Source organism: Anomaloglossus baeobatrachus, chromosome 8 (genome assembly GCF_048569485.1).
Source record: "Anomaloglossus baeobatrachus isolate aAnoBae1 chromosome 8, aAnoBae1.hap1, whole genome shotgun sequence".
Classification (NCBI taxonomy): Eukaryota; Metazoa; Chordata; class Amphibia; order Anura; family Aromobatidae; genus Anomaloglossus; species Anomaloglossus baeobatrachus.
The window spans coordinates 59,809,295-59,833,237 of record NC_134360.1 but is presented as its reverse complement, the minus strand read 5'-3'; the positions used below and the strand labels follow the sequence as shown (position 1 = coordinate 59,833,237).

General features: G+C 50.8%; 1 protein-coding gene across 2 annotated transcripts in view; it reads left to right on the top strand.

The window, feature by feature from the left end:
* The window catches only part of DAG1 (dystroglycan 1), a 42,517-nt gene extending 27,900 nt beyond the window's left edge, over positions 1–14,617 (top strand). For both annotated transcript variants that reach the window (XM_075321709.1, XM_075321708.1), the window contains exons 2-3: positions 4,053–4,382; positions 10,404–14,617. In XM_075321709.1, the coding sequence (XP_075177824.1) occupies positions 4,113–4,382; positions 10,404–12,800 (2,667 nt within the window). In that variant the 5' untranslated portion in view covers positions 4,053–4,112 and the 3' untranslated portion in view covers positions 12,801–14,617. The remainder of the gene's footprint in view (positions 1–4,052; positions 4,383–10,403) is intronic.
* The last annotated feature ends 9,326 nt before the right edge of the window (positions 14,618–23,943 follow it).

Here is a 23,943-nt window from a genome sequence, read left to right as displayed (position 1 = left end):
GGGGCAGTTGTACTGTGTGTGTGTGTGTACGGGGGCAGTTGTACTGTGTGTGTGTGTGTGTACGGGGGCAGTTGTACTGTGTGTGTGTGTGTGTACGGGGGCAGTTGTACTGTGTGTGTGTGTGTACGGGGGCAGTTGTACTGTGTGTGTGTGTGTGTACGGGGGCAGTTGTACTGTGTGTGTGTGTGTGTACGGGGGCAGTTGTACTGTGTGTGTGTGTACGGGGGCAGTTGTACTGTGTGTGTGTGTGTACGGGGGCAGTTGTACTGTGTGTGTGTGTGTACGGGGGCAGTTGTACTGTGTGTGTGTGTGTACGGGGGCAGTTGTACTGTGTGTGTGTGTGTGTACGGGGGCAGTTGTACTGTGTGTGTGTGTGTACGGGGGCAGTTGTACTGTGTGTGTGTGTGTGTGTGTGTACGGGGGCAGTTGTACTGTGTGTGTGTGTGTGTGTGTGTACGGGGGCAGTTGTACTGTGTGTGTGTGTGTGTGTGTACGGGGGCAGTTGTACTGTGTGTGTGTGTGTGTACGGGGGCAGTTGTACTGTGTGTGTGTGTGTGTGTACGGGGGCAGTTGTACTGTGTGTGTGTGTGTGTGTGTGTGTGTACGGGGGCAGTTGTACCGTGTGTGTGTGTGTACGGGGACAGTTGTACCGTGTGTGTGTGTGTACGGGGACAGTTGTACCGTGTGTGTGTGTGTACGGGGACAGTTGTACCGTGTGTGGAGGACGGGGACAGTTGTACCGTGTGTGGAGGACGGGGACAGTTGTACCGTGTGTGGAGGACGGGGACAGTTGTACCGTGTGTGGAGGACGGGGACAGTTGTACCGTGTGTGGAGGACGGGGACAGTTGTACCGTGTGTGGAGGACGGGGACAGTTGTACCGTGTGTGGAGGACGGGGACAGTTGTACCGTGTGTGGAGGACGGGGACAGTTGTACCGTGTGTGGAGGACGGGGACAGTTGTACCGTGTGTGTGTGTGTGTGTGTGGAGGACGGGGGGCAGTTGTGCAGGGGGGGTGCGGAGGAGGACGGGGCAGTTGTGCAGGGGGGGTGCGGAGGAGGACGGGGGCAGTTGTGCAGGGGGGGTGCGGAGGAGGACGGGGGCAGTTGTGCAGGGGGGGTGTATGGGAGCGGAGGACGGGGGCTGTGGTACGTTCTGTTTGTGCATGCGTAGGACAGGGGCCGTTGCGGTGTGTGGAGGACGGGGGCAGTTGTACAGGGATATGTGTGGAATTGGGTCCCTGTGTCCGGTGATCTGTAAATCGTATGGGACAATTCGTTTTCTGAGCTCCAGTGCAGGTTACAGTTATCCGGGGTTGGTGTCTGCTCGCGGTGCCGGGTGTTGCGCTCCCACCAATCACACACTGATGACTGATCCCAGGACCGATTGCAGTAAAAACTTTGGGCAATAAATTTACATATTTATTAGGCAACATGAATTAGGCTAGTTTCACACTTGCGTTCAGCGGAGTCCGTCACTATGGAGAATAGCGCAGTCCGTTATCGCACTGCGCTATTCTCCATAGACTTGTATGGATGACGCACTGTAACGCAAGTGTCAGCGTTGCATCCGCCGGACGACGCAGCGTCGTTATTTTGACGCTGCGTCGGGCGGAAGGAACGCTGCATCTTAACGGTTTTTTGAGCAACGGAATCCTTAGGATTTCACTGCGCATGCTCTCTCTGGCTCCCTCCACCCGTAACCAGGGTACACATCGGGTAACCAAGGAACCCTGGTTACGTGTGCCGGGAGCCAGACACTTCCCCCGCTCGGCTCCGTCCCCTCCCCGCACTCCGTATGTATACACACACACAATCGCGCGCGCACACACACACTCTCACACTCGCTCACCTGTCCCTCAGCGATGCAGTCCCAGCGGCTCTGACGTCCTCAGCCATGGCCCTGCTCGGCTCCACCCACCGCACTCCGCCCCCCGCTCCCGCCACCCGCACACATTGTCGGCGACCGAACGATCAGCTAATCACCCGGCGGCCGGCTACTGTGAGTGATCGGCTGATCACCCGGCGGCCGGCTACTGTGAGTGATCGGCTGATCACCCGGCGGCCGGCTACTGTGAGTGATCGGCTGATCACCCGGCGGCCGGCTACTGTGAGTGATCGGCTGATCACCCGGCGGCCGGCTACTGTGAGTGATCGGCTGATCACCCGGCGGCCGGCTACTGTGAGTGATCGGCTGATCACCCGGCGGCCGGCTACTGTGAGTGTTCGGCTGATCACCCGGCGGCCGGCTACTGTGAGTGATCGGCTGATCATTTACAATAGTCTGCCGACGGTAAAACTGTAAAAAAACCAAAACGAATTGCGTTGTTTTGCAGCATCCGTTGTGCCACTATATGCAACACATCCGTTGCATCCGTCACACAACGCAATGCTACGGATGCCGTTCAACGCAAGTGTGAAACTAGCCTTAGTCATTTTTGTCCGGGTTGTGACGCCTCCTTCACCGCACTGTCCCTGGTGTCCTGTCCCCATCGCTGCTTCCAGACCACTCATCAGCTACATACAATGCAGTGACCAGTATATTACACAGTTACGCCCCTCCTTCTAGACGCTTTGTATATAATGTATACTTTGAAGCCCCTCCTCCTGGACTCCCCTCTGTGTATATAATATATACCTTGAAGCCCCTCCCTCTGTGTATATAATGTATGCTGAAAAGCCCCTCCTTCTGGACTGTCCTCTCTCTATATAATGTATGCCGTGAAGCCCCTCCTCCTGGACTGTCCTCTCTTTATAATGTATGCCGTGAAGCCCCTCCTCCTGGACTTTCTATTCTGTATGTCATGTATGCCGTGAAGCCCCTCCCTCTGGGTATATAATGTAAGCCGTGAAGCCCCTCCTACAGGACTGTCCTCTGTGTAAAGTATGTTGTGAAGCCCCTCCCTCTGTATATAATGTATGCCATAAAGCCCCTCCTCCTGGACTGTCCTCTCTATATAATGTATGCTATGAAGCCCCTCCCTCTGTGTGTATATAATGTATACCGTGAAGCCCCTCCTCCTGGACTTTCCTTTCTGTATGTTGTGTATGCTGTGACTCCCCTCTTTCTGGGTATATAATGTAAGTTTTGAAGCCCCTCCTACTGGACTGTCCTCTCTGTATATAATGTATGCTGTGAAGCCCCTCCTCCTGGACTTTTGTGAGGGTGGGCTGTGTAGCAGTGTGATGTCATAATGTCCCGTATGGGGATCATGATAGTTGGACAGTGTTCTATACTAGAGGAATATGGAACAGTAGGGGTTAATGGCAGAGAGTCTGCTTTGTAGTTGGCCGGTGGAGATCATGTGACTGGCGTTTACTGCTCCTATAATTAGGCAGCGTCTGGGAGCGGTCACACCCTGTATAAGTATCTCCCAGAGCTCGCTGCGCCCTCTGCCATTCCCTCCCTGCCCCCGGCTACAAAAAGTTCTAGAGCTTTTCAAGATCTCTGCTTGTTGTCAGTGAAACCATTGTTTACAGGCTGTGAATGAACATTAGCACTTCCCAGAGCTGACAGCCCCCTCTCCCATCCTCCAATACATTGTACCAGCACATCAGCTGTGAGCGGGATAGTTTGTGTGATGGGACGCGGTCTCGTCCTCTCATCTTGACTGATGTTGCGTTCATGACCCGGTGGCTTTGTTGTTGGAGAGGAGAACGGTCACATAACTCCGGTCAGTCGGCTCGCAGCTCTGGCTGTGACTGGAGTAGTCCTGGTAACTTAATGCTGGGATTGTGGCCGCAGGGTATAAATATTCACTGGCCTCGGCTATTTCTAGAGCTGCCGCCTTCTTGTCTCCTGTAGTTGCAGATTGGCACCGCATGTCCATCCGGTGGTCTGACAGCGGCGGCTCACGGGACCCCAGTATTTACACCCAAGAGGGGCGGCCTCTGGGGTGAGGGGACTCGGTGTCCCCATCTTCTCACTCGCTTTCTGCAGGGACTTAGTCACAATAGACTGGTATAAACCTAGAGTGCAGGTCTGTGTTTGCAGTGTAAAGTATGGTGGATTTGGCTTCATTGATCACATCTTTATCTTTCTTCCCTTCCTCAGATGTTGGTAATGAGGGGCCATAGTGTCCAGTGAGACCCCTCCTATACTGCCGATGCTGCCATGACGATGACATCAGAGATGAATGCCTCCAGGACCCTCTTGGTGCTTCTCTTGGCCTCCTCAGCGTGGGCCATCTGGCCGAATGACCCTATGGAGCAGAACCACGACTGGGACCCTCGGCTCGAGGCCTCCATGCATTCCCTTTTCCCGGATGTTAAAGAGACGATTGCACCAATGACTGGTATCCCTGACAGCTCCACCATGGTGGGCAGAGCATTCAGGATAGCTGTGCCTGCCCATCTGCTGCCCGCTGCGGAAGAAACCATCCAGGTGAGAGATGTGGGGGGGTAGAGACCACGGACCATTATACCCTTGGGGGGGATGGTCCGATTCATACCATTGAGGGTGCATCGACCAGCATATAACAAGTGGATGGGTGGCTGCACGAGCCGCGTCCACCACTGGGGGAGGTAGGGGGTGCACGGCCCGATATACACCAAAAGGGGTGCACAGACCAGTATATACAAGAGTAGGGGGGTGCATGGATGGCATACACCAGTAGAGAGAGGTGGGGGGGGGTGCATGGACCGGCATACACCAGTAGAGAGAGGTGGGGGGGGTGCATGGACCGGCATACACCAGTAGCGCGAGGTGGGGGGGGTGCATGGACCGGCATACACCAGTAGAGAGAGGTGGGGGGGTGCATGGACCGGCATACACCAGTAGAGAGAGGTGGGGGGGGGTGCATGGACCGGCATACACCAGTAGAGAGAGGTGGGGGGGGGTGCATGGACCGGCATACACCAGTAGAGAGAGGTGGGGGGGGGTGCATGGACCGGCATACACCAGTAGAGAGAGGTGGGGGGGTGCATGGACCGGCATACACCAGTAGAGAGAGGTGGGGGGAGTGCATGGACCGGCATACACCAGTAGAGAGAGGTGGGGGGGTGCATGGACCGGCATACACCAGTAGAGAGAGGTGGGGGGGGGTGCATGGACCGGCATACACCAGTAGAGAGAGGTGGGGGGGGGTGCATGGACCGGCATACACCAGTAGAGAGAGGTGGGGGGGTGCATGGACCGGCATACACCAGTAGAGAGAGGTGGGGGGGTGCATGGACCGCCATACACCAGTAGAGAGAGGTGGGGGGGTGCATGGACCGGCATACACCAATAGAGAGAGGTGGGGGGGTGCATGGACCGGCATACACCAGTAGAGAGAGGTGGGGGGGGGGGGTGCATGGACCGGCATACACCAGTAGAGAGAGGTGGGGGGGGGGGGGGTGCATGGACCGGCATACACCAGTAGAGAGAGGTGGGGGGGGGGTGCATGGACCGGCATACACCAGTAGAGAGAGGTGGGGGGGGTGCATGGACCGGCATACACCAATAGAGAGAGGTGGGGGGGTGCATCATGGACCGGCATACACCAATAGAGAGAGGTGGGGGGGTGCATCATGGACCGGCATACACCAATAGAGAGAGGTGGGGGGGTGCATCATGGACCGGCATACACCAATAGAGAGAGGTGAGGGGGTGCATGGACCGGCATACACCAGTAGAGAGAGGTGGGGGGGTGCATGGACCGGCATACACCAATAGAGAGAGGTGAGGGGGTGCATGGACCGGCATACACCAGTAGAGAGAGGTGAGGGGGTGCATGGACCGGCATACACCAGTAGAGAGAGGTGGGGGGGTGCATGGACCGGCATACACCAGTAGAGAGAGGTGGGGGGGTGCATGGACCGGCATACACCAGTAGAGAGAGGTGGGGGGGTGCATGGACCGGCATACACCAGTAGGGGGGTTGTGCAGCTGCTCCCGTGCTGTAAAGCTGTAGTTATACGTCTTATTAATGTCCTGGAATGTGGAGGATTTAACACGGAGCAGATTATGGCGGCTGCACCCCTCCCCCTTGGTAAAGAGCTCTGTGCAGGGAGCTGAGTACTTGGGCTGTTGGCTTTCCTGTTAGCCAGTGATAGCGTTTAGAAGCTGGCATGCTGCATCTCACCTGAGCAGTAACCCCCTTTGCTCCTGATGGAGCCAGATTAAGGGTGAAACTGTTAAGGGGAGAGGTGTCTGTGGATGCGCCACCAGCACAATAGCTGTGACAGGAGGAGAGTGGAGGAAGCGTGTGCTGGACGAGAATATTGGAAATCCGCACAGCTGGCACTCATGTTTGTGTTGAGCAGTTGACGATGTTCATGTCATATAATTCCTTGTGAATGCGATGTCCATAAAGGTAGATGATCGGTGAAAGAATCTTATATTGGTGTAAGGCAGGAGTGCAGAGGGTCTGTTAATATGTAATTTGGACCATGGCAGACCTTGTGTCCTCGCTCACAGTCATGTGAAATGGCCGATCAATGATCCCATTCAAAGTTGAGGATGGCAGGCCGGTTAAGGGGGAGGGGAGCATGGCCTGCCCCCTAGAGAGCTGGAGGGGAGAATGGCCAGGCCCCCGAGGAAGAGGAGGAGGGGAGAATGGCCAGGCCCCCGAGGAAGAGGAGGAGGGGAGAATGGCCAGGCCCCCGAGGGAGAGGAGGAGGGGAGAATGGCCAGGCCCCCGAGGGAGAGGAGGAGGGGAGAATGGCCAGGCCCCCGAGGGAGAGGAGGAGGGGAGAATGGCCGAACAGCCCCCAAGGAGAAGGGGAGAATGGCCAGGCCACCGAGGAGGGAGAGTGGCCGGCCCCCAAGGGAGAGGAGGAGGGTAGAATAGCGGGCCCCTGAGGAGGAGCGGAGAATGGCCGGCCCCCGAGGGAGAGGAGGGGAGAATAGCGGGTCCTGGAGGGGAGAATGGGCGGCCCTCTAGGAAGATGATAGGGGTGGCGCGGAGGGGAGGAATGCCGGCCCCCAAGGGAGCGGTGGAGGAGGGGAGAATGTCCTGCCCCCGGGGGAGAATGGCCGGAGGATAGTCGGGGGGGGGGGAGAGACACGATTCTTCATTCTGGTTGGGAGGAGTGATCTTCTGAGATCTGGTTGCTGTCTGATTCCAGCAGCTATTCCTGCGTTTCAACTGCTGGGAATGTAATATCGGTCATCCTTATACCTTGCATTTGTGTGTTTGTGGTGGAGGCTTGCTATTTGCAGTGTAGAGGCCGATCTAAGGCTATGTGCCCTCGTGAGCTCGTATTTGTGGATATATCCGCAGGTACGGCCGCAGGTTTCCCGCAGCTGCTCACCGGCATCAGCACCTATTTGTAGCTGGGGTAGTACAGCGGAATAGCTGCGGTAAACCTGCGGACTTTCATGCGATTTACATGCGGACGTCCCGGCCTCTATCTCCATAGTGGAGGGCCGGGATTTCCGCAGGAATAATTGACATTCAGTTATGTGCGGCTGCGGGACATCCGCAGCATATTCCACAGCCACACGTACTACAGCATGGACACAGACACTCCCCATGTCCCATAGGATAACATGGGGAGTGTCTGAACTTGCTGAAACCTGCGGATTTATCTGGAAAATCCAGATAAATCCGCAGGTTTTCCGCGGCAAAATCCGCATAAGTAAGCTCCTGTGGGCACATTGCCTAAGAGTTTGGGGACATCTGCGCTAAGCAGCTCTTGTGGAGGCTGTCCTATGTGAGGTGGAGGTCGTGTGCCCCCCAGGGCAGGTATGTTAGCGTTGCGTGGCACTGCTCTGTGGTATACATATCAACCACGAAGGACAAACATTCCTCCTGATGCTTTGTTTGCCACTTGTGTTCTGGCATTTCATGGGGTGAGAGCTTTAGGATGCAGCATAGGAGGGGGCTGGTTCATGGTAAATATTCTACTCCCAAAACAGGTTTCTCCTCTGAGTGGCTGACTACAGAGAGCACTAGGGGGGGAGACGTATATTGTGTGCAGCTACTGATCTGTTCCTAACCTCTCTATCAAACAAAGCTTCGCTGCAGTTGCTATTCTGCTGTTACATCGTGCCTTAGGCTAAGTTCACGTGTTCAGTAATCGTCGGTCAGAACGGATCCTGCAGCAATCTGTTGGCAAAAAAGTTGTGGAAGCAACTTTCTTGTCCATTTTTTTTTTTTAAAAATTGTTGTTTTTTTTTCCCGGGATCGTTTTTTGTTTTTTTTTTTTAAACATGGGAGTCTATGGAAAATAGATCCGTTAACTGATTGCTATTTGGCCATCCATTTTTATCGTGTCTTATCCTCCAGTCACCTCTCGAGCTGCGGTCACTCCTTAGGCTGCTTTCACACGACATTTTTTTTAACATGCGTCATGAACGTTTTTTTGCTGCAAAAGCGGATCCTGTTTTTGCAAAATAAAACGCATGCAAACGCATGTGTTATTTTGCAGGATCCTGTCACTTTAAGTTTATGGGCAGGCATTGGAGTCATGTGATTGGGAGTGAGGGGAACTGAACGTGACGGACTGGGAGCCGGCATCTGACAGCTGCGGAGGCTCGTAACCAAGGTAAACATCAGGTAACTTGCTTGGATACCCAATATTTACATTGGTTGCGAGCGTCTGCAGCTGCTAAGAGCCGGCTCCCTGCACACGTAACCAAGGTAAACATCGGGTAACTTGCTTGGATACCTGATATTTACATTGGTTACGAGCGTTCTCCGCTCTCAGGTGGGGGGGGGAGAGACTGATCACGCCAGGCTGGTTTCTGGGCATGCTCAGTAGAGAAAGCAGGATCCTGCCTATCAGCATGCCAGCATTCACATGCGTTTGCATGCAGTATAGTCAGGATCCAGCAATTTGCAGTATTTGGACGCAGCTCAAAAACGCTAAAAAGTAGCGTTTTTGAAAAAAGTTTAAAAACTGCAACTCGCTGGATCCTGACTATAACCAGGGCTGTGGAGTCGGAGCTCATTTTGGTGGAGTCGGTATAAAATGGACCAACTCCGACTCCTAAAATATATAATAAATTGGGGACAGTAGTGCAATGGAGAATGTGCAGAATATTTTACTAAATAATATTTAGTATAATGCTTATATTTAAGTGAAAAATGTATTGTACAATGTGAACATCAGACATTTAATTATTTTTATGATACAATAATCAAGATATTTGGATAGAACATAAAATATATTTATTGGAATACAACTCTAGAACACAAACTGTAATAAATTGTAAATATGTAATACAATATGTAATATATATATATAATATACACACATATATATATATATATATATCTACTGTATATTACATAGTGTATTACATATTTCCAATTTATTACAGTTTGTGTTCTGAAGTTGTATTCCAATAAAATATATTTATGTTCTATCCAAATATCTTGATTATTGTATCATAAAAATTATTAAATGTCTGATGTTCACATACACATGTTTATGTATTACAATAAATTTTTCACCTAACTATAAGCAGTATATGTCGGAGTCGGTGCAAGAGAAATTGAGGAGTCGGAGTTGAAGGTTTGGTTTACCGACTCCACAGCCATGACTATAACGCAGGTGAATGCATGTTGACGCGAGTCCATTGCAAATGCATTGAAATGAAAACGCATTTGCACTGGATCCGTTTTTGCGTTAAAAAAACGTTCATGACGCATGTTAAAAAAACGTAGTGTGAAAGCCGCCTAACCCTCCCGATCTTGTGTGACTGCCCGGGTGTGTCCGTCTGGTGCTTTACAGTTGGGGTCGCGCTGAGGCTGTGGGCGCTGTATGTGTAGAAGTTGAGGATTAGCAGAGAAGGTCATTCTACAGTGTATACTCATATTACAGAGCTGAGAATAGGACGACCGCGACCGCTTCCATCCACCTGTGCTGGGTTGTCAGAGCGGCTGCTGCTCGTTAGTCGCAGTCCTTGGTCTGTTCTTTGATTTTAGCAAAAAGCCAATATGGCTGTGGATCTCAGCGGTCGCACTGCACTTTTCTAGTGTCCTGTGTGGCCATCCTGCACTGTGTGGCATGGGATAGCGAGTGTCCCCTTGTGGTTTAGAGGGTTCTGCCTCTTCAGTACATCATCTGTGGGTGGAAAGGAGCACTGACTGTGCTCCTCAGTGAGTGCAGCCTCAGCCGACCAGCAGCTGTCACTACTCCATATATATATCTGACGTGCTGCTATCACGCATGTGAGGATGGGGACACGCAGCGGCTCCACTGGACGGACTGCTGCTTATTATAACGCACGAGTCAGAGTTTCCAGAATTCCCCTCGTTCCATCTCGTGAGCCTACTAATGGAGTTGGCAGTATTTGGTAAATGTTGGGCGGTGTAGGCAATGGACAAGCAACAGGCAGTACAGGGGGGTAACTCAATGCTCCTTGCCTCCATTGTGTCCGCAGTAGTGTATCCCTGTGATAATGATTTTGTGCACCTCCTCCTGTATATCTCTCTTGTCCAGACACTAAATCTTTTGTTTCTTTCCTCTGCAGATCGTTGAAGTTGGGAAGGAGACGCTCCCGTCATGGCTGCACTGGGAGGGTGACGCACTGGAGGGGCTTCCCTTGGACAGTGATAAAGGCGTGTATGACATTTCCGTAACCACCTTCCTGCTGGCTCCAAACGGCTCCTTTGTCCCACAAGCCTCTGATGTCTTCTCCATCGAAGTTCACCCCGAGGACCATAGTGAACCGCCATCTATCCGGCTGGCAGGACCGGAATCCAATGACGTGTCGCCCTTCCTGTGTGGCACCGATGAGCCTGTTACAATCCTCACAGTCATCCTAGATGCAGATTTGACTAAAATGAGCCCGAAGCAGAGAGTGCAGCTCCTGAGGAGCATGAGGGACTTCTCTGAAGTGGAGCTTTATCACATGAAGTTGGTCCCTGTGGTCAATAACAGACTCTTTGATATGTCCGCTTTTATGGCTGGGCCTGGAAACGCTAAGAAAGTAGTAGAAAATGGGGCACTGCTGTCCTGGAAGGTTGGCTGCTCCATGGATCAGAACAGCGTACCAAACATCAGTTCTGTTGAGGTTCCAGCAAAGGAAGGGACCATGTCTGCCCGCCTGGGTTACCCTGTTGTGGGGTGGCATATTGCCAACAAGAAGCCTCACATGCCTAAAAGACTTCGAAGGCAGATTTACACTACACCAACCCCTGTTACTGCAATTGGTCCTCCTACTACTGCTGCCCATGAGCCACCAGTAAGGATTGTCCCAACCCCAACATCACCAGCTATAGCCGGGCCGACAGATACAACTGCCCCTCCAGTCCGTGAGCCCATCCCTCTTCCTGGGAAGCCGACCATTACCATCAGGACTAGGGGACAGATTATGCACACCCCAACTCTTACTGTCATCCATCCTACAAAGCTGGAACCTACCAGCGTGGTTCCTGGCCACGTCACTCCCACAATGACCAGGCCATCATTTGTAGAACCCACAGCAACTGTAACGCCACCGTCTGCAACTACAAAAAAGCCGAAGTCCACCCTGAAACCAGCAACAACTCCAAGTACAGATTCATCCACAACCTCAACTAGAAAACCGACACGAAGAACCAAACCTCCCAAAACGAGACCTCCAGATACCAAGACCCCACCCACCAAGATGGAGACTACTACTCCTAGCCGCGCACGCAGCTCTACCAGCAGCGCTCCTCGCATGTATAACACAGAACCTGAGCTGAAGAACCACGTAGACAAAGTTGTGGCCTGGGTGGGTACTTACTTTGAAGTTAAAATACCCCCAGACACGTTCTACGACAAGGAGGATGGCACCACAGACAATCTGAGACTCACTCTGGAGCCCCGGAAAAGTGCAAGCCCTCGGGACAAGATGTGGGTGATTCTGAACAGCACCAGCCAAGTCATGTATGGTATGCCCGACTTGCGACATGTAGGTGACCACGAGTACTACCTGAAAGCCACAGATAAGGGTGGCCTCACTGCTGTTGACGCCCTTGAAATTCAAGTCCGAAACCTGTTCCTCAAAGACCCGTCGCCAGTTAAATTTACTGCACGGTTCCAGGGCGACCACGAATCTGTCATCAATGATGTCAACAAGAAGATCCAGCTGGTGAAGAAGCTCGGCTTCGCCTTTGGTGACCGGAACAGCAGTTCCATCACTCTGCAGAACATCACCCGGGGCTCCATTGTGGTGGAGTGGACCAACAACACACTACCCGTTGATCAGTGCCCGAAGGATCAGATCGAGGCCATCGGGAGGAAGATCTATGATGAGCAGCGGCAGCCCAGATCCCACTTTGTTACGGCCATGGAGCCTGAGTTTAGAATGGAGGACATAGCTATAACCCTCACTGGCAGCTGCCAGCACAGGCGTAGGCTTTTTACTATCCCTCTAACCCCAGAAGAACAGGTTGTCACAGCGGTCGCCCCAACAGTCGCCGCTGACAGAAACCCTGAAAAGAGCAGTGAGGATGATGTCTACCTCCACACGGTCATCCCGGCTGTCGTTGTGGCCGCCATCTTGTTAATTGCCGGTATTATAGCAATGATCTGTTATCGAAAGAAGCGGAAAGGCAAGCTGACCATCGAAGACCAGGCCACATTTATCAAAAAGGGGGTGCCCATCATATTTGCTGATGAACTGGATGACTCCAAGCCACCGCCTTCCTCTAGTATGCCACTGATCCTCAAGGAGGAGAAAGCCCCTCTGCCCCCTCCTGAGTACCCAAACCAGAATGTGCCAGAGACCGTCCCCTTAAACCACGACACGTTAGGGGAGTATACCCCACTTAGGGATGAGGACCCTAATGCTCCCCCTTACCAACCACCTCCACCTTTCACAGCACCCATGGAGGGGAAAGGCTCTCGCCCTAAAAACATGACCCCTTACCGATCCCCTCCCCCTTACGTGCCCCCTTAATGAACGGTGTCCTCTGTGAGGGGCGGATTAGGGCTGTTGGTTCCCTTCAGAGCTTGGTAGCCTGCAATCTACTGTCGCCACGACAGAAAACTCTGCTGTTCTAAGCAAAGAATCAAAGACCTGGAAGATTTCCTTGAGACTCGGGGACCTAGGCCCCGCTCCCTCACAGCCTCCTACATCGGACCGCCACCATTCTCATGTTTGTGTTGGTACAAATGTGCGCCCACATCTAGATTGCAGGCAGAGACGCTGACGAGCGCAGGAAGCGGCCGCACCCCCTGAGCCCGCTCCCGGGGACCCCGCTTCTCTGCTCTTCTTGCCTTTAACACTAACTGTATTTGATTTCTTCTCTCCACGTGTCTACGACATAACAGACGTAACGGTGCCGTGGTCCGGAGACCTCGCTGGTTTTTATGTTTTTAAATTTAATCCTCAGTTTGTTTATTTGTAATAGGGACAATTAACGTCAGGATTAACCTCCCGTCACAAGCGGAGACGGCGCCACCTTCGCGCTCCCCGCTCCTCCGTGGTGGGACGGAGGCTCCAGCCGCTCTGCCTGCTGGTTTCTAACGCGTGCAGGAGATCTGCTGGGCCCTCCCCGGCCGTGCACCGGCTTCCCTGGGGAATCCTGCGCGGCTTTTATGTAAAGATGCAATATTTTTCTGTAGTTGATTTCCTCCTGACTGGGCTCAGATTAATGGTCTTGGCTTCTCTGCCCATCAGTAAAGGTTCATGACCCTGGCGCCGCTGATCCGTATGGTGCTGTCCCGGGCGTCCACCGATCACTCATTTTTTTAACAAAGTTTTGATACAGCCTCAAAGTGTTTTATTAGGAAATGTGCCGATGCTGTAACTCCGCGGTGTGTGGGGTTCTCGCTCGTGGAGGTGTCACACACGACCGCTCCTTCTGCTGCGCCTTCTCTCCACCTTCTGTTTTGAACGTCCCCACGTTTTCTGTTGCGATTATTTATCACGATTCTGGTGCGTTTTCTGCGGTTTTGCTTTTGACTAAACGGTTTTTTTTTTTTGGTTTTTTTTTTGTAATCCTTATTCCATTAAAGGAAGGGAAGTGATTTGCAATAACGTCTCGAGCCTTTTGGGGGGCAGCGGTGGTGGAGGCTGAGGACGACACGATACACTAAAGCCATATTGAATGTCCTGCTGTGTGTAGCGATGACACTGGATTTCACGGAGGGGCCAGATCATCCGGACCCGTCAGTATTAGGCCCATCGCTTCTACCCTCCCCTTTGGTCGATGGTTTTATACAAACAGCCAAGTGTCTGGGGTGGGGCCTGGGGGGTGATCACACTGTACCAGGGCGATGATGGTGTATCGGGGCTGTGCTTTCTCTGCTAGCAGAACATCATTGATCAGTCATGCGGTTGATGGGTGCAGCGTTGAGGCCGGGTCCTCCTAAAATGTACCCGTCATCGGCGCACAGCGGAAGCCGCCATTTTTGGCTTTATTGGCCGTGTTGTAATCTGAAGGGATGAGGTCACTAGCTATAGACTCCACCCCACAATGGCCGCCACCGCTGGGCGAGCGATGGATACACTTTAAAGCACATAAGACGTTTGTGATGAGCGGGTGGGAGCGGCGGCCTGGGCTCCACGGTTCCTCCTCACCACTTGTGCTGCGCTTTCATTATTAAACAATTTGCCTTATTACTTGTTGTCCATAATTCTACCCACAATCCTTTTCTGTGCACCATTGATGATGATGTTTGCTGCGGCCGCTCGGTCAGTGTGGAGCATATAGTGTGTATGTTATCTTACAGATCCTTGTATTGTATAGACAATAAACCACCGTGACTTTACTGCCGCTTCTGTGTGTGACCGTCCCTGACCTCTGATATGTTACTTAACCATCAGCCAGACTGGAGTAATTGCTGCTAGACTGCCCTGTTCCCCTCCTGTCCGCCTTCAGCCGCCAGACTGCCCTGTCCGCCTTCAGCCGCCAGACTGCCCTGTCCGCCTTCAGCCGCCAGACTGCCCTGTCCGCCTTCAGCCGCCAGACTGCCCTGTCCGCCTTCAGCCGCCAGACTGCCCTGTCCGCCTTCAGCCGCCAGACTGCCCTGTCCGCCTTCAGCCGCCAGACTGCCCTGTCCGCCTTCAGCCGCCAGACTGCCCTGTCCGCCTTCAGCCGCCAGACTGCCCTGTCCGCCTTCAGCCGCCCCACCACCGCCAGACTGCCCGGTCCCCGCCTCCTCCCCACCACCGCCAGACTGCCCGGTCCCCGCCTCCTCCCCACCACCGCCAGACTGCCCGGTCCCCGCCTCCTCCCCACCACCGCCAGACTGCCCGGTCCCCGCCTCCTCCTCCCCCCACCGCCAGACTGGCCTGTCTGCCTCCACCCTGGGTGTCTGTGTAATATTAGCCAGGACCTCTGGGGAGGGGGGGTAGTGTATATATTACTTCTCTCTGCTCCTAGGTCACACCACTGTCCATCCGGTGTTTGGCATCAGGTTCTGTATCCTGCTGGTGGCTGGAATCTGGGGATGGTGGATTTGTGGCTCCTGTACGCTACCCCTCCCCCGGATGTACCGCTCCACTTACTGAGCGCACTCCACTTGACACAATAGGATTAAAAACAAAGGAGGCAGTGAATGGAATAACAACCCCCATCCTCCCACCGTGGTTACCAGCCGCCTGCTCCATTAAACTTTCGTCTGGTTTGTTCAGGCTCAGAATCCTCCCAGCTCCGGCAGGAAATCGCTGACGACGTCGCCGCCGGTCTAGGCTACAGCAGTTGTCAGCATAGTGCTTCCCACCTGTGTATCCAACACTTATCCAATGAGACGCTCTGCAACTTTCCTGTACGCACCATTTTTGAGATCTCTGCTTAGTGTCAGTGAATTGTATCAAATCTGTCTATTGCAGTAGCCTGGATTGGTTACAGTATATCAGTATTAACATGTACTGATGTATTGTGACAGATCCTCAGCTGTGTGCGCAGGACGATGTCAGGACACCTGCGCAGACTCTGGGTGGAAATACTGATAGTCCCTGTTCTCTGAGAGGAAGCAAATATCACAATCTTAGAGAAGTAGAACCTTACATCCCAGCTCTGGCCTCGTGCCCTCTGCATACTCGGGTAATGGTGGAAGTTGCGGGGCCCCTGTGCACTTGGGCCCTTACTGTGGCTTCTCTTAACCCCAGAAGTGATGAATGTTGTGCACCCTTCCCCCTCGCTGTGAGAGAATCCTACTCCCGCATAAGGTATCAACATGACTTCATATCCAGAAACTACGAGCCTAAAGCTACCTGCCATAGGATAACGCCCATCATCCTCCGCTGTTATGATTTCATTAATTTATATCCTGCAGAGAGACTGACATCAGACTCCTGTCCCTCACAAAATAATCTCCCATCACACAAGGTATCACTACTCCCATCATCCCTGATCCCAATGGTACTGCTCACCCTGTACATGATGAAAACCCAAACCGACCTCCATCTACAGAAATTAAAAATCCTCCGAGACAGCATAAGTCTAAAAACAGTCAAACGCCAGAAACAATGCTGCCGACAGCGGTGAGGAGGTCGTTACGCACCAGTAATGCGACTAGTTCTGCACATGGACCTACAATCCATGCGTCTGATTGCACCCTGAGGAGCAGATCCCTATAAGAATGAACCTTTGGATACTTTGGTTTCTGTCTGTAAGGCTAGTTTCACACTTGCGTTGGACGGCTGCCGTAGCATTGCGTTGTGTGACGGATGCAATGGATGCGTTGCATATAGTGGCACAACGCAATGCTACGGATCGTACAAAAAAACGGAAAGCGTTATTTATTTATTTTTTTTCTTCTTTACAGTACCGGCAGCCGACTATTGTGAACGATCAGCTGATCGCTCTTAATAGCCGGCGGCCGAGCGCTCTCACATACCGGCGGCCGAGCGCTCAGCTGAGCGCTATAACATGCCGGCGGCCGGGCGCTCAGCTGAGTGCCCTGACATGCCGGCGGCCGAGCGCTCAGCTGAGTGCCCTGACATGCCGGCGGCCGGGCGATCAGCTGAGTGCCCTGACATGCCGGCGGCCGAGCGCTCAGCTGAACGTTCGGCCACCCAGAAATAAAATAAAGTTTGTGATTAAAAAAAAAAAAAAGAGAGCATGCGCAGTGAAAAATAAAGGTTTCCGCTGCTCAAAAAAAAGTTACATGCAGCGTTCCATTCGCCAGGCGCAGCGTCAAAATAACGACGCTGCGTCGTCCAGCGGATGCAACGCTGACACTTGCGTTACAGTGCGTCGTCCATACAAGTCTATGGAGAATAGCGCAGTGCGTTAACGGACTGCGCTATTCTCCATAGTGACGGACTGCGCTGAACGCAAGTGTGAAACTAGCCTTATAGATCGGATTTTACTAACGCTATCTCACATTTAGCGTTTTGGCATGAGCAGCGCTAAACGGTAGATGACATCACAGAAGCAGCGCTAAATGGCAGATGACGTAACGAGCCGCGCTAAATGGCAGATGACGTAAAGAGCAGCGCTAAATGGCAGATGACCTAACAGGAGCAGCGCTAAACGGCAGATGACATAATGAGCAGCGCTAAATGGCAGATGACATAATGAGCAGCGCTAAATGGCAGATGACATAATGAGCAGCGCTAAATGGCAGATGACATAAGAGCAGCGCTAAATGGCAGATGACATAATGAGCAGCGCTAAATGGCAGATGACATAATGAGCAGCGCTAAATGGCAGATGACCTAACAGGAGCAGCGCTAAATGGCAGATGACATAACGAGCAGCGCTAAATGGCAGATGACATAATGCGCAGCGCTAAATAGCAGATGACATAATGAGCAGCGCTAAATGGCAGATGACATAATGAGCAGCGCTAAATGGCAGATGATGTAACGAGCAGCGCTAAATGGCAGATGACATAATGAGCAGCTCTAAATGGCAGATGACATAATGAGCAGCTCTAAATGGCAGATGACATAATGAGCAGCGCTAAATGGCAGATGACGTAACAAGCAGTGCTAAATGGCAGATGACGTAACGAGCAGCGCTAAATGGCAGATGACATAATGAGCAGCGCTAAATGGCAGATGACATCACATGAGCGGCGCTAAATGGCAGATGACATAATGAGCAGCGCTAAATGGCAGATGACATAACGAGCAGCGCTAAATGGCAGATGACATAATGCGCAGCTCTAAATGGCAGATGACATAATGAGCAGCTCTAAATGGCAGATGACATAATGAGCAGCGCTAAATGGCAGATGACATAATGAGCAGCGCTAAATGGCAATGACGTAACGAGCAGCGCTAAATGGCAGATGACCTAATGAGCAGCGCTAAATGGCAGATGACATAATGAGCAGCTCTAAATGGCAGATGACATAATGAGCAGCGCTAAATGGCAGATGACGTAACGAGCAGCTCTAAATGGCAGATGACATAATGAGCAGCGCTAAATGGCAATGACGTAACGAGCAGCGCTAAATGGCAGATGACATAATGAGCAGCGCTAAATGGCAGATGACATAATGAGCAGCTCTAAATGGCAGATGACATAATGAGCAGCTCTAAATGGCAGATGACATAATGAGCAGCTCTAAATGGCAGATGACATAATGAGCAGCGCTAAATGGCAGATGACATCACATGAGCGGCGCTAAGCGACAGATGACATAACAGGAGCAGCGCTAAACAGTAGATGACATAACGAGCAGCGCTAAACGGCAGATGACATAACAGGAGCGGCGCTACACAACAGATGACATAACAAGAGCCGCCATTCGCATCCATTTCCTATAGACTTCAGACTTGTATCTGCCTTTTTTTTTTATCCAGATTAAAACCAGCCACAGAGCACTGCACTAAGACATTGTAACAAAACCTCAGTTGTGAATAGTACTAAGCTCTGATTTTTTTTTTTTTCTCTCTTTATGGATGTGACCTCTAATGTCCCCATTCTATTATGATAAGCAGAAATCTGGAAAATGGCTCCAGCGTCTCCCAAGAATCCCGGCTGGACTGATGCCTGGAGGAACCTGGGCAGCTGGGAACCTGGCGTCCTGCTGAGAAAAGATTAAATCACTTCCTGCAGACCCTTATCTTAAAGGGACAGAAAAGTAGGAATGGAGACTTCAATGGCCGAGAGAAGTGACAGGAGGAGTTGTCCTGTACTTTGTGGAGGGGCTCGGACCAGTGACGTGAGAAGGGGCTAATATTTGCCCTGTCTGATAATGTGGAGCTTTGTACATCTGACGCCCCAAGGACGGGTTCTTCACACCTCAGACATCCTCAGCATTCTCCAGACAAGTTCGGGCCCGCACCATAGCTGCTGGCCGCACCGCGCTGACCAAAGTCATGGATGCCACAACTCAACTGGTGGCCGATCCCAGAGGAGGACCAGAAATGAGAGGTAACCAGCTGCGCCACAGCACCAAGCGTGGGGAACTCCTGAGTGATTACACTGACCCCAACCGATTCTCCATATTCTCCGAAACAACGCACATCAAAGACTTCAGAAATAGAGTTCATCCTCTTAGGCTACTTTCACACATGCGGTTTGAGCACTGCGGCTCAATCCGGCTGTGAAAACTATGCAACGGATACAGCGAAAACACCGCATCCTTTGCATAAGGTTTTACATGCGGCCCGTCCGTTTTTTTCCGCTTGCGGCATGCTACTGAGCATGCGCAGTGGAAGAAACCGCATGCGGTGGCTGGATGCGTTTTTTTCCGCATTGCGGCGCATCCGGCGTCCATGGGCATGCATTGAAAAATGCGCCGCAGCGAGATGCGTTTTTTTTTTGCCGGAGCAAAAAACGTGCCAGGGAACGTTCCATCCGGCCGCGGCACCGGCTAAATCTGCCGCATGCGGCAAAAACCGGACCGAACGCAAGCCCAATGCGGCACAATACGGCACTAATGTAAGTCTATGCAAAAAAAAAAAACGCAACCGGTGGCAAAAAAAACGGTTGCGGTTTTTCTGCAGAGCGCCGTATTGTGCCGCAGAGCAAAAACCGGATGTGTGAAAGTAGCCTTACTGGCTTGAAATGGCTGATAAAGGAAGTAATAGATTATTGTCACCTGTCCTACAGTCGCCTCTGCCCAGTAATGGTTAATAAGTGAGAGTAATAGACTAATCTGTTCTACAGTTACCTCTCAATATTGGCTGACAACAGGGAGTAATAGATTGTAGTCACCTGTCCTAAACTCTCCTCTCCCCAGTAATGGCTGATGACTGAAAGTAATAGACTAGTCTCCTATCCTACAGTTACCTCTCAGTATTGGCTGATAACAGAGAGTAATAGATTGTAGTCACCTGTCCTCCAGTCACTTCTCCCCATTAATGGCTGATAACAGGGAGTAATAGATTATAGTCACTTGTCCACCGTTGCCTCGCCCCAGTAATGGCTGATAACAGGGAGTAATAGATTGTAGTCACCTGTCCTACGGTCTCCTTTACCAGTTATGACTGATAACCGGGAATAATAGATTGTAGTCACCTGTTCTACTGTCTGCTCTCACTAGTAATGGCTGATAACGGGGAGTAATAGATTGTAGTCACCTGTCCTATGGTTTTCTCTCATCAGTAATGGCTGATAACAGATATTAATAGATTGTAGTGACCTGTCCTACAGTCTCCTCTCCCCAGTAATGGCTGATAACAGGGAGCAGTACATGTCGCTGCACACAGACAGTGATGTCCCGCACTGACCATCCCGGGCCCGTAGCAGGTTCTCTTTTTGGTTTGAAACCAAAATGACAAATCCCAGAATGTGAACAACTGTGAGCGTGAAATACCCATAATCCTGTGTGAAATGAGCGATGTCTCCTGTGTATAATGGGCGAGAGAAGATGTCAGCTGCCCGGGTCCAGTGATGCCCAGACTGGCAGCAGGTTTATATACTGCGCCTCCAACATCTACACAAACCAGTGACCTCCGCGATCTAGAAGACTGACAGTGGCTGCTCCCGCTACCAGTAATCCGGAATTCATTGTGTACAGTTTTATTTTGTATTATACTCCAGAGCTGCGCTCACTATTCTGCTGGTGCAGTCACTGTGTACATACATTACATTACTACTCCTGTACTGATCCTGAGTTACATCCTGTATTATACTCCAGAGCTGCACTCACTATTCTGCTGCTGCAGTCACTGTGTACATACATTACATTACTTATCCTGTACTGACCCTGAGTTACATCCTGTATTATACTCCAGAGCTGCGCTCACTATTCTGCTGCTGGAGTCACTGTGTACATACATTACACTACTTATCCTGTACTGATCTTGAGTTACATCCTGTATTATACTCCAGAGCTGCGCTCACTATTCTGCTGCTGCAGTCACTGTGTACATACATTACATTACTTATCCTGTACTGATCCTGAGTTAAATCCTGTATTATACTCCAGAGCTGCACTCACTATTCTGCTGCTGCAGTCACTGTGCCATGAAAAATTATTCATAACCCATGAACGTTTCCCTATTTTTTTCACATTACAGCCACAAACTTAAATGTATTTTATTGGGATTTTTTATATACAAACACAAAGTGCAAGTATTTGTGAAGTATAAAGGAAATAATATGTAGTTTTCTAAATGTTTAAATCTGAAAATTATGACGTGCATTTGTATTCAGCCCCCCGGAGTCTATACTTTGTAGGATCACCTCCTTCTGCAATTCCTGCTGCAGGTCTTTTGGTGTAAGTCTCTACCAGATTTGCACATCTAGAGGTGATTTTTGCCCGTTCTGTGCCTCCGAGCTCTCACTCAGTGAGATTGGATGGAGACGTCTCAGATTCTCAATGGGGTTTAGGTCTGAACTGTGACTGGGCCGCTCTCACACATGAATATGCTCTCATCTAAACCATTCCACATAGTGTTTTGTATTTAGCCCCAAAAAGTTCTACTTTGGTCTCATCTGAACAGACAGAGCACCTTCTTCCAATGCGGAAGATAGTGCTCTGATAACCCAAAGGGGAACTTTTTAGACTAAATGTAAAATGCTGTGTGTGGCGGAAAACTAATTCTGCACATTACCCTGAAAACACCATCCCCAAATATTTAGAAAACCATGTACCATTTACTTAGTGTTAGTATACAGTGTGTCCATCGCCATTAACTTGAGAACGGCGGCAGCTATAGGCATAGAAGTGGTATCTAGGTATAGTAAAGTAGCCATGCGCTACACAATGAAACCACCTATAGCGCCACCTGGTGGAAAACAACGGAGTTAGCATTTTTATCTAAAAAAACGGAACGAGATAGAGAAAAAAAGTGAATTACAAAGTTGCAGGGCATCATCAATTCAATACGAATAGACACATTGCATACAGAAATGCTATGATATAAAACCCATGACCCCCCCCAAAACATTGAATGCTGGTCACGCATATGGCGCTCAGTTAATTTTGATGCTCAAAGTGGCCCCCGTCAGCTGCAATGCACATGTGGACTCTGGACAGCATACTGTATCTTGCTGCACGTTGTGCAATATGGTAGGTGACACGTTTGCACAAGCATCTGTGATACGTCGTCGTAGCTCCTGCAATGTTGGTGGAGGGGTCGCATACACCTGCTGTTTGATGTGACCTCACAGAAAGAAGTCCAATGGAGTCAGGTCAGGTGAGCGGAGGCCACTCCATGAAGCCACCATACCCAATGACTTGTAGGAAGGTCTCCATGAGGTATCGCTTCACGTCCGCAGCCTTGTGAGTTTTACACGTTCTAATCTCAGCATTTCTGTATTGAAGATGTGGATTAGTATTGAGTTGATGATGCCCTACAACTTTGTAATTCACTTTTTTTCTCTATCTTGTTCCGTTTTCAAAATAAAAAATGCTAACTCCGTTGTTTTCCACCAGGTGGCGCTATAGGTGGTTTCATTGCGTAGCACATGGCTACTTTACTATACCTAGACACCACCTCTATGCCTATAGGTGGTGCCATTCTCAAGTTAATGGTGATGGACAGGATATAAGTGGACACACTGTATAACAGAACATCCCAATAAAATGCATATTACTTATCCTGTACTAATCCTGAGTTACCTCCTGTATTATTCTCCAGAGCTGCACTCACTGTTCTGTTGCTGCAGTCACTGTGTACATACATTACTTACCCTGTACTATCCAGAGATACCTACTGTATTATACTTCAGAGCTGTGATCATTATTCTGTTTGTGCAGTCACTGTGTACATACATTATATTACTTTTCCTGATCTGCACTATCCTGAGTTACATACTGTATTGTACTTCAGAGCTACACTCACTATTCTGCTGCGGGACTCTAGATGTAAATGTGACCCTACCCTTAAGATTTTGGACAGTCCAAAAGGACAATTTTCGACCATTGTTCGCATCAGCATGACCCGAAGGCTATGTGCCCACAGGACTATGCACCCGCGGATTTTGCCACGGAAAACCTGCGGATTTATCTGGATTTTCTAGATAAATCCGCAGGTTTTAGCAAGTACAGACATTCCCCATGTTATCTGATGGGACATGGGGAGTGCTGTGTCCATGCTGCGGTATGTGGGGCTGCGGAATATGCTGCGGATATCCCGCAGCCGCACGTAACTGCATGTCAATTATTATGCTGAATTACCTGCGGAAATCTCGCCCCTCCACTATGGAGATAGAGGCCGGGACATCCGCTGGTAAGTCGCATTAATGTCTGCAGGTTTTCCGCAGATATTTCGCTGGAATCCCGCAGCTATGTATAGCTGCAGATTCCGGTGATCTGCGGGAAACCTGCGGACGTACCTGCAGATATATCCGCAGGTACAATGTACTGTGGGCACATAGCCTAATAGAGAGAATATCCAGAGCACATTTTGTTGTAGGGCCGTTCCACTCTCAGCATTTGTCCTTCAGATTCCGGATACTCCAGCTGTCGAGTTTCCTTCCTTTGTTCTAATTTTTTCCATCCCAGATTGGATTTACAGTATTTTCCAATCTGCAGGAAAGTTCTTCTCTTGGCCAATTCTAATACGTCTCTGTGGGAAACTGTTCTGGTTCTGTTTGATCTTCCGCAAAATTCTTTGGTTCTACTTTACTAGTAATAGAGCTGAGTATATACACCCAGAAGCACAGGACATGAAGGGAGCTGGTCACATGGGGGCCTCTGGTAGTGCATGATGGTCTTCTTACTGCCCAACAATCAGGGGT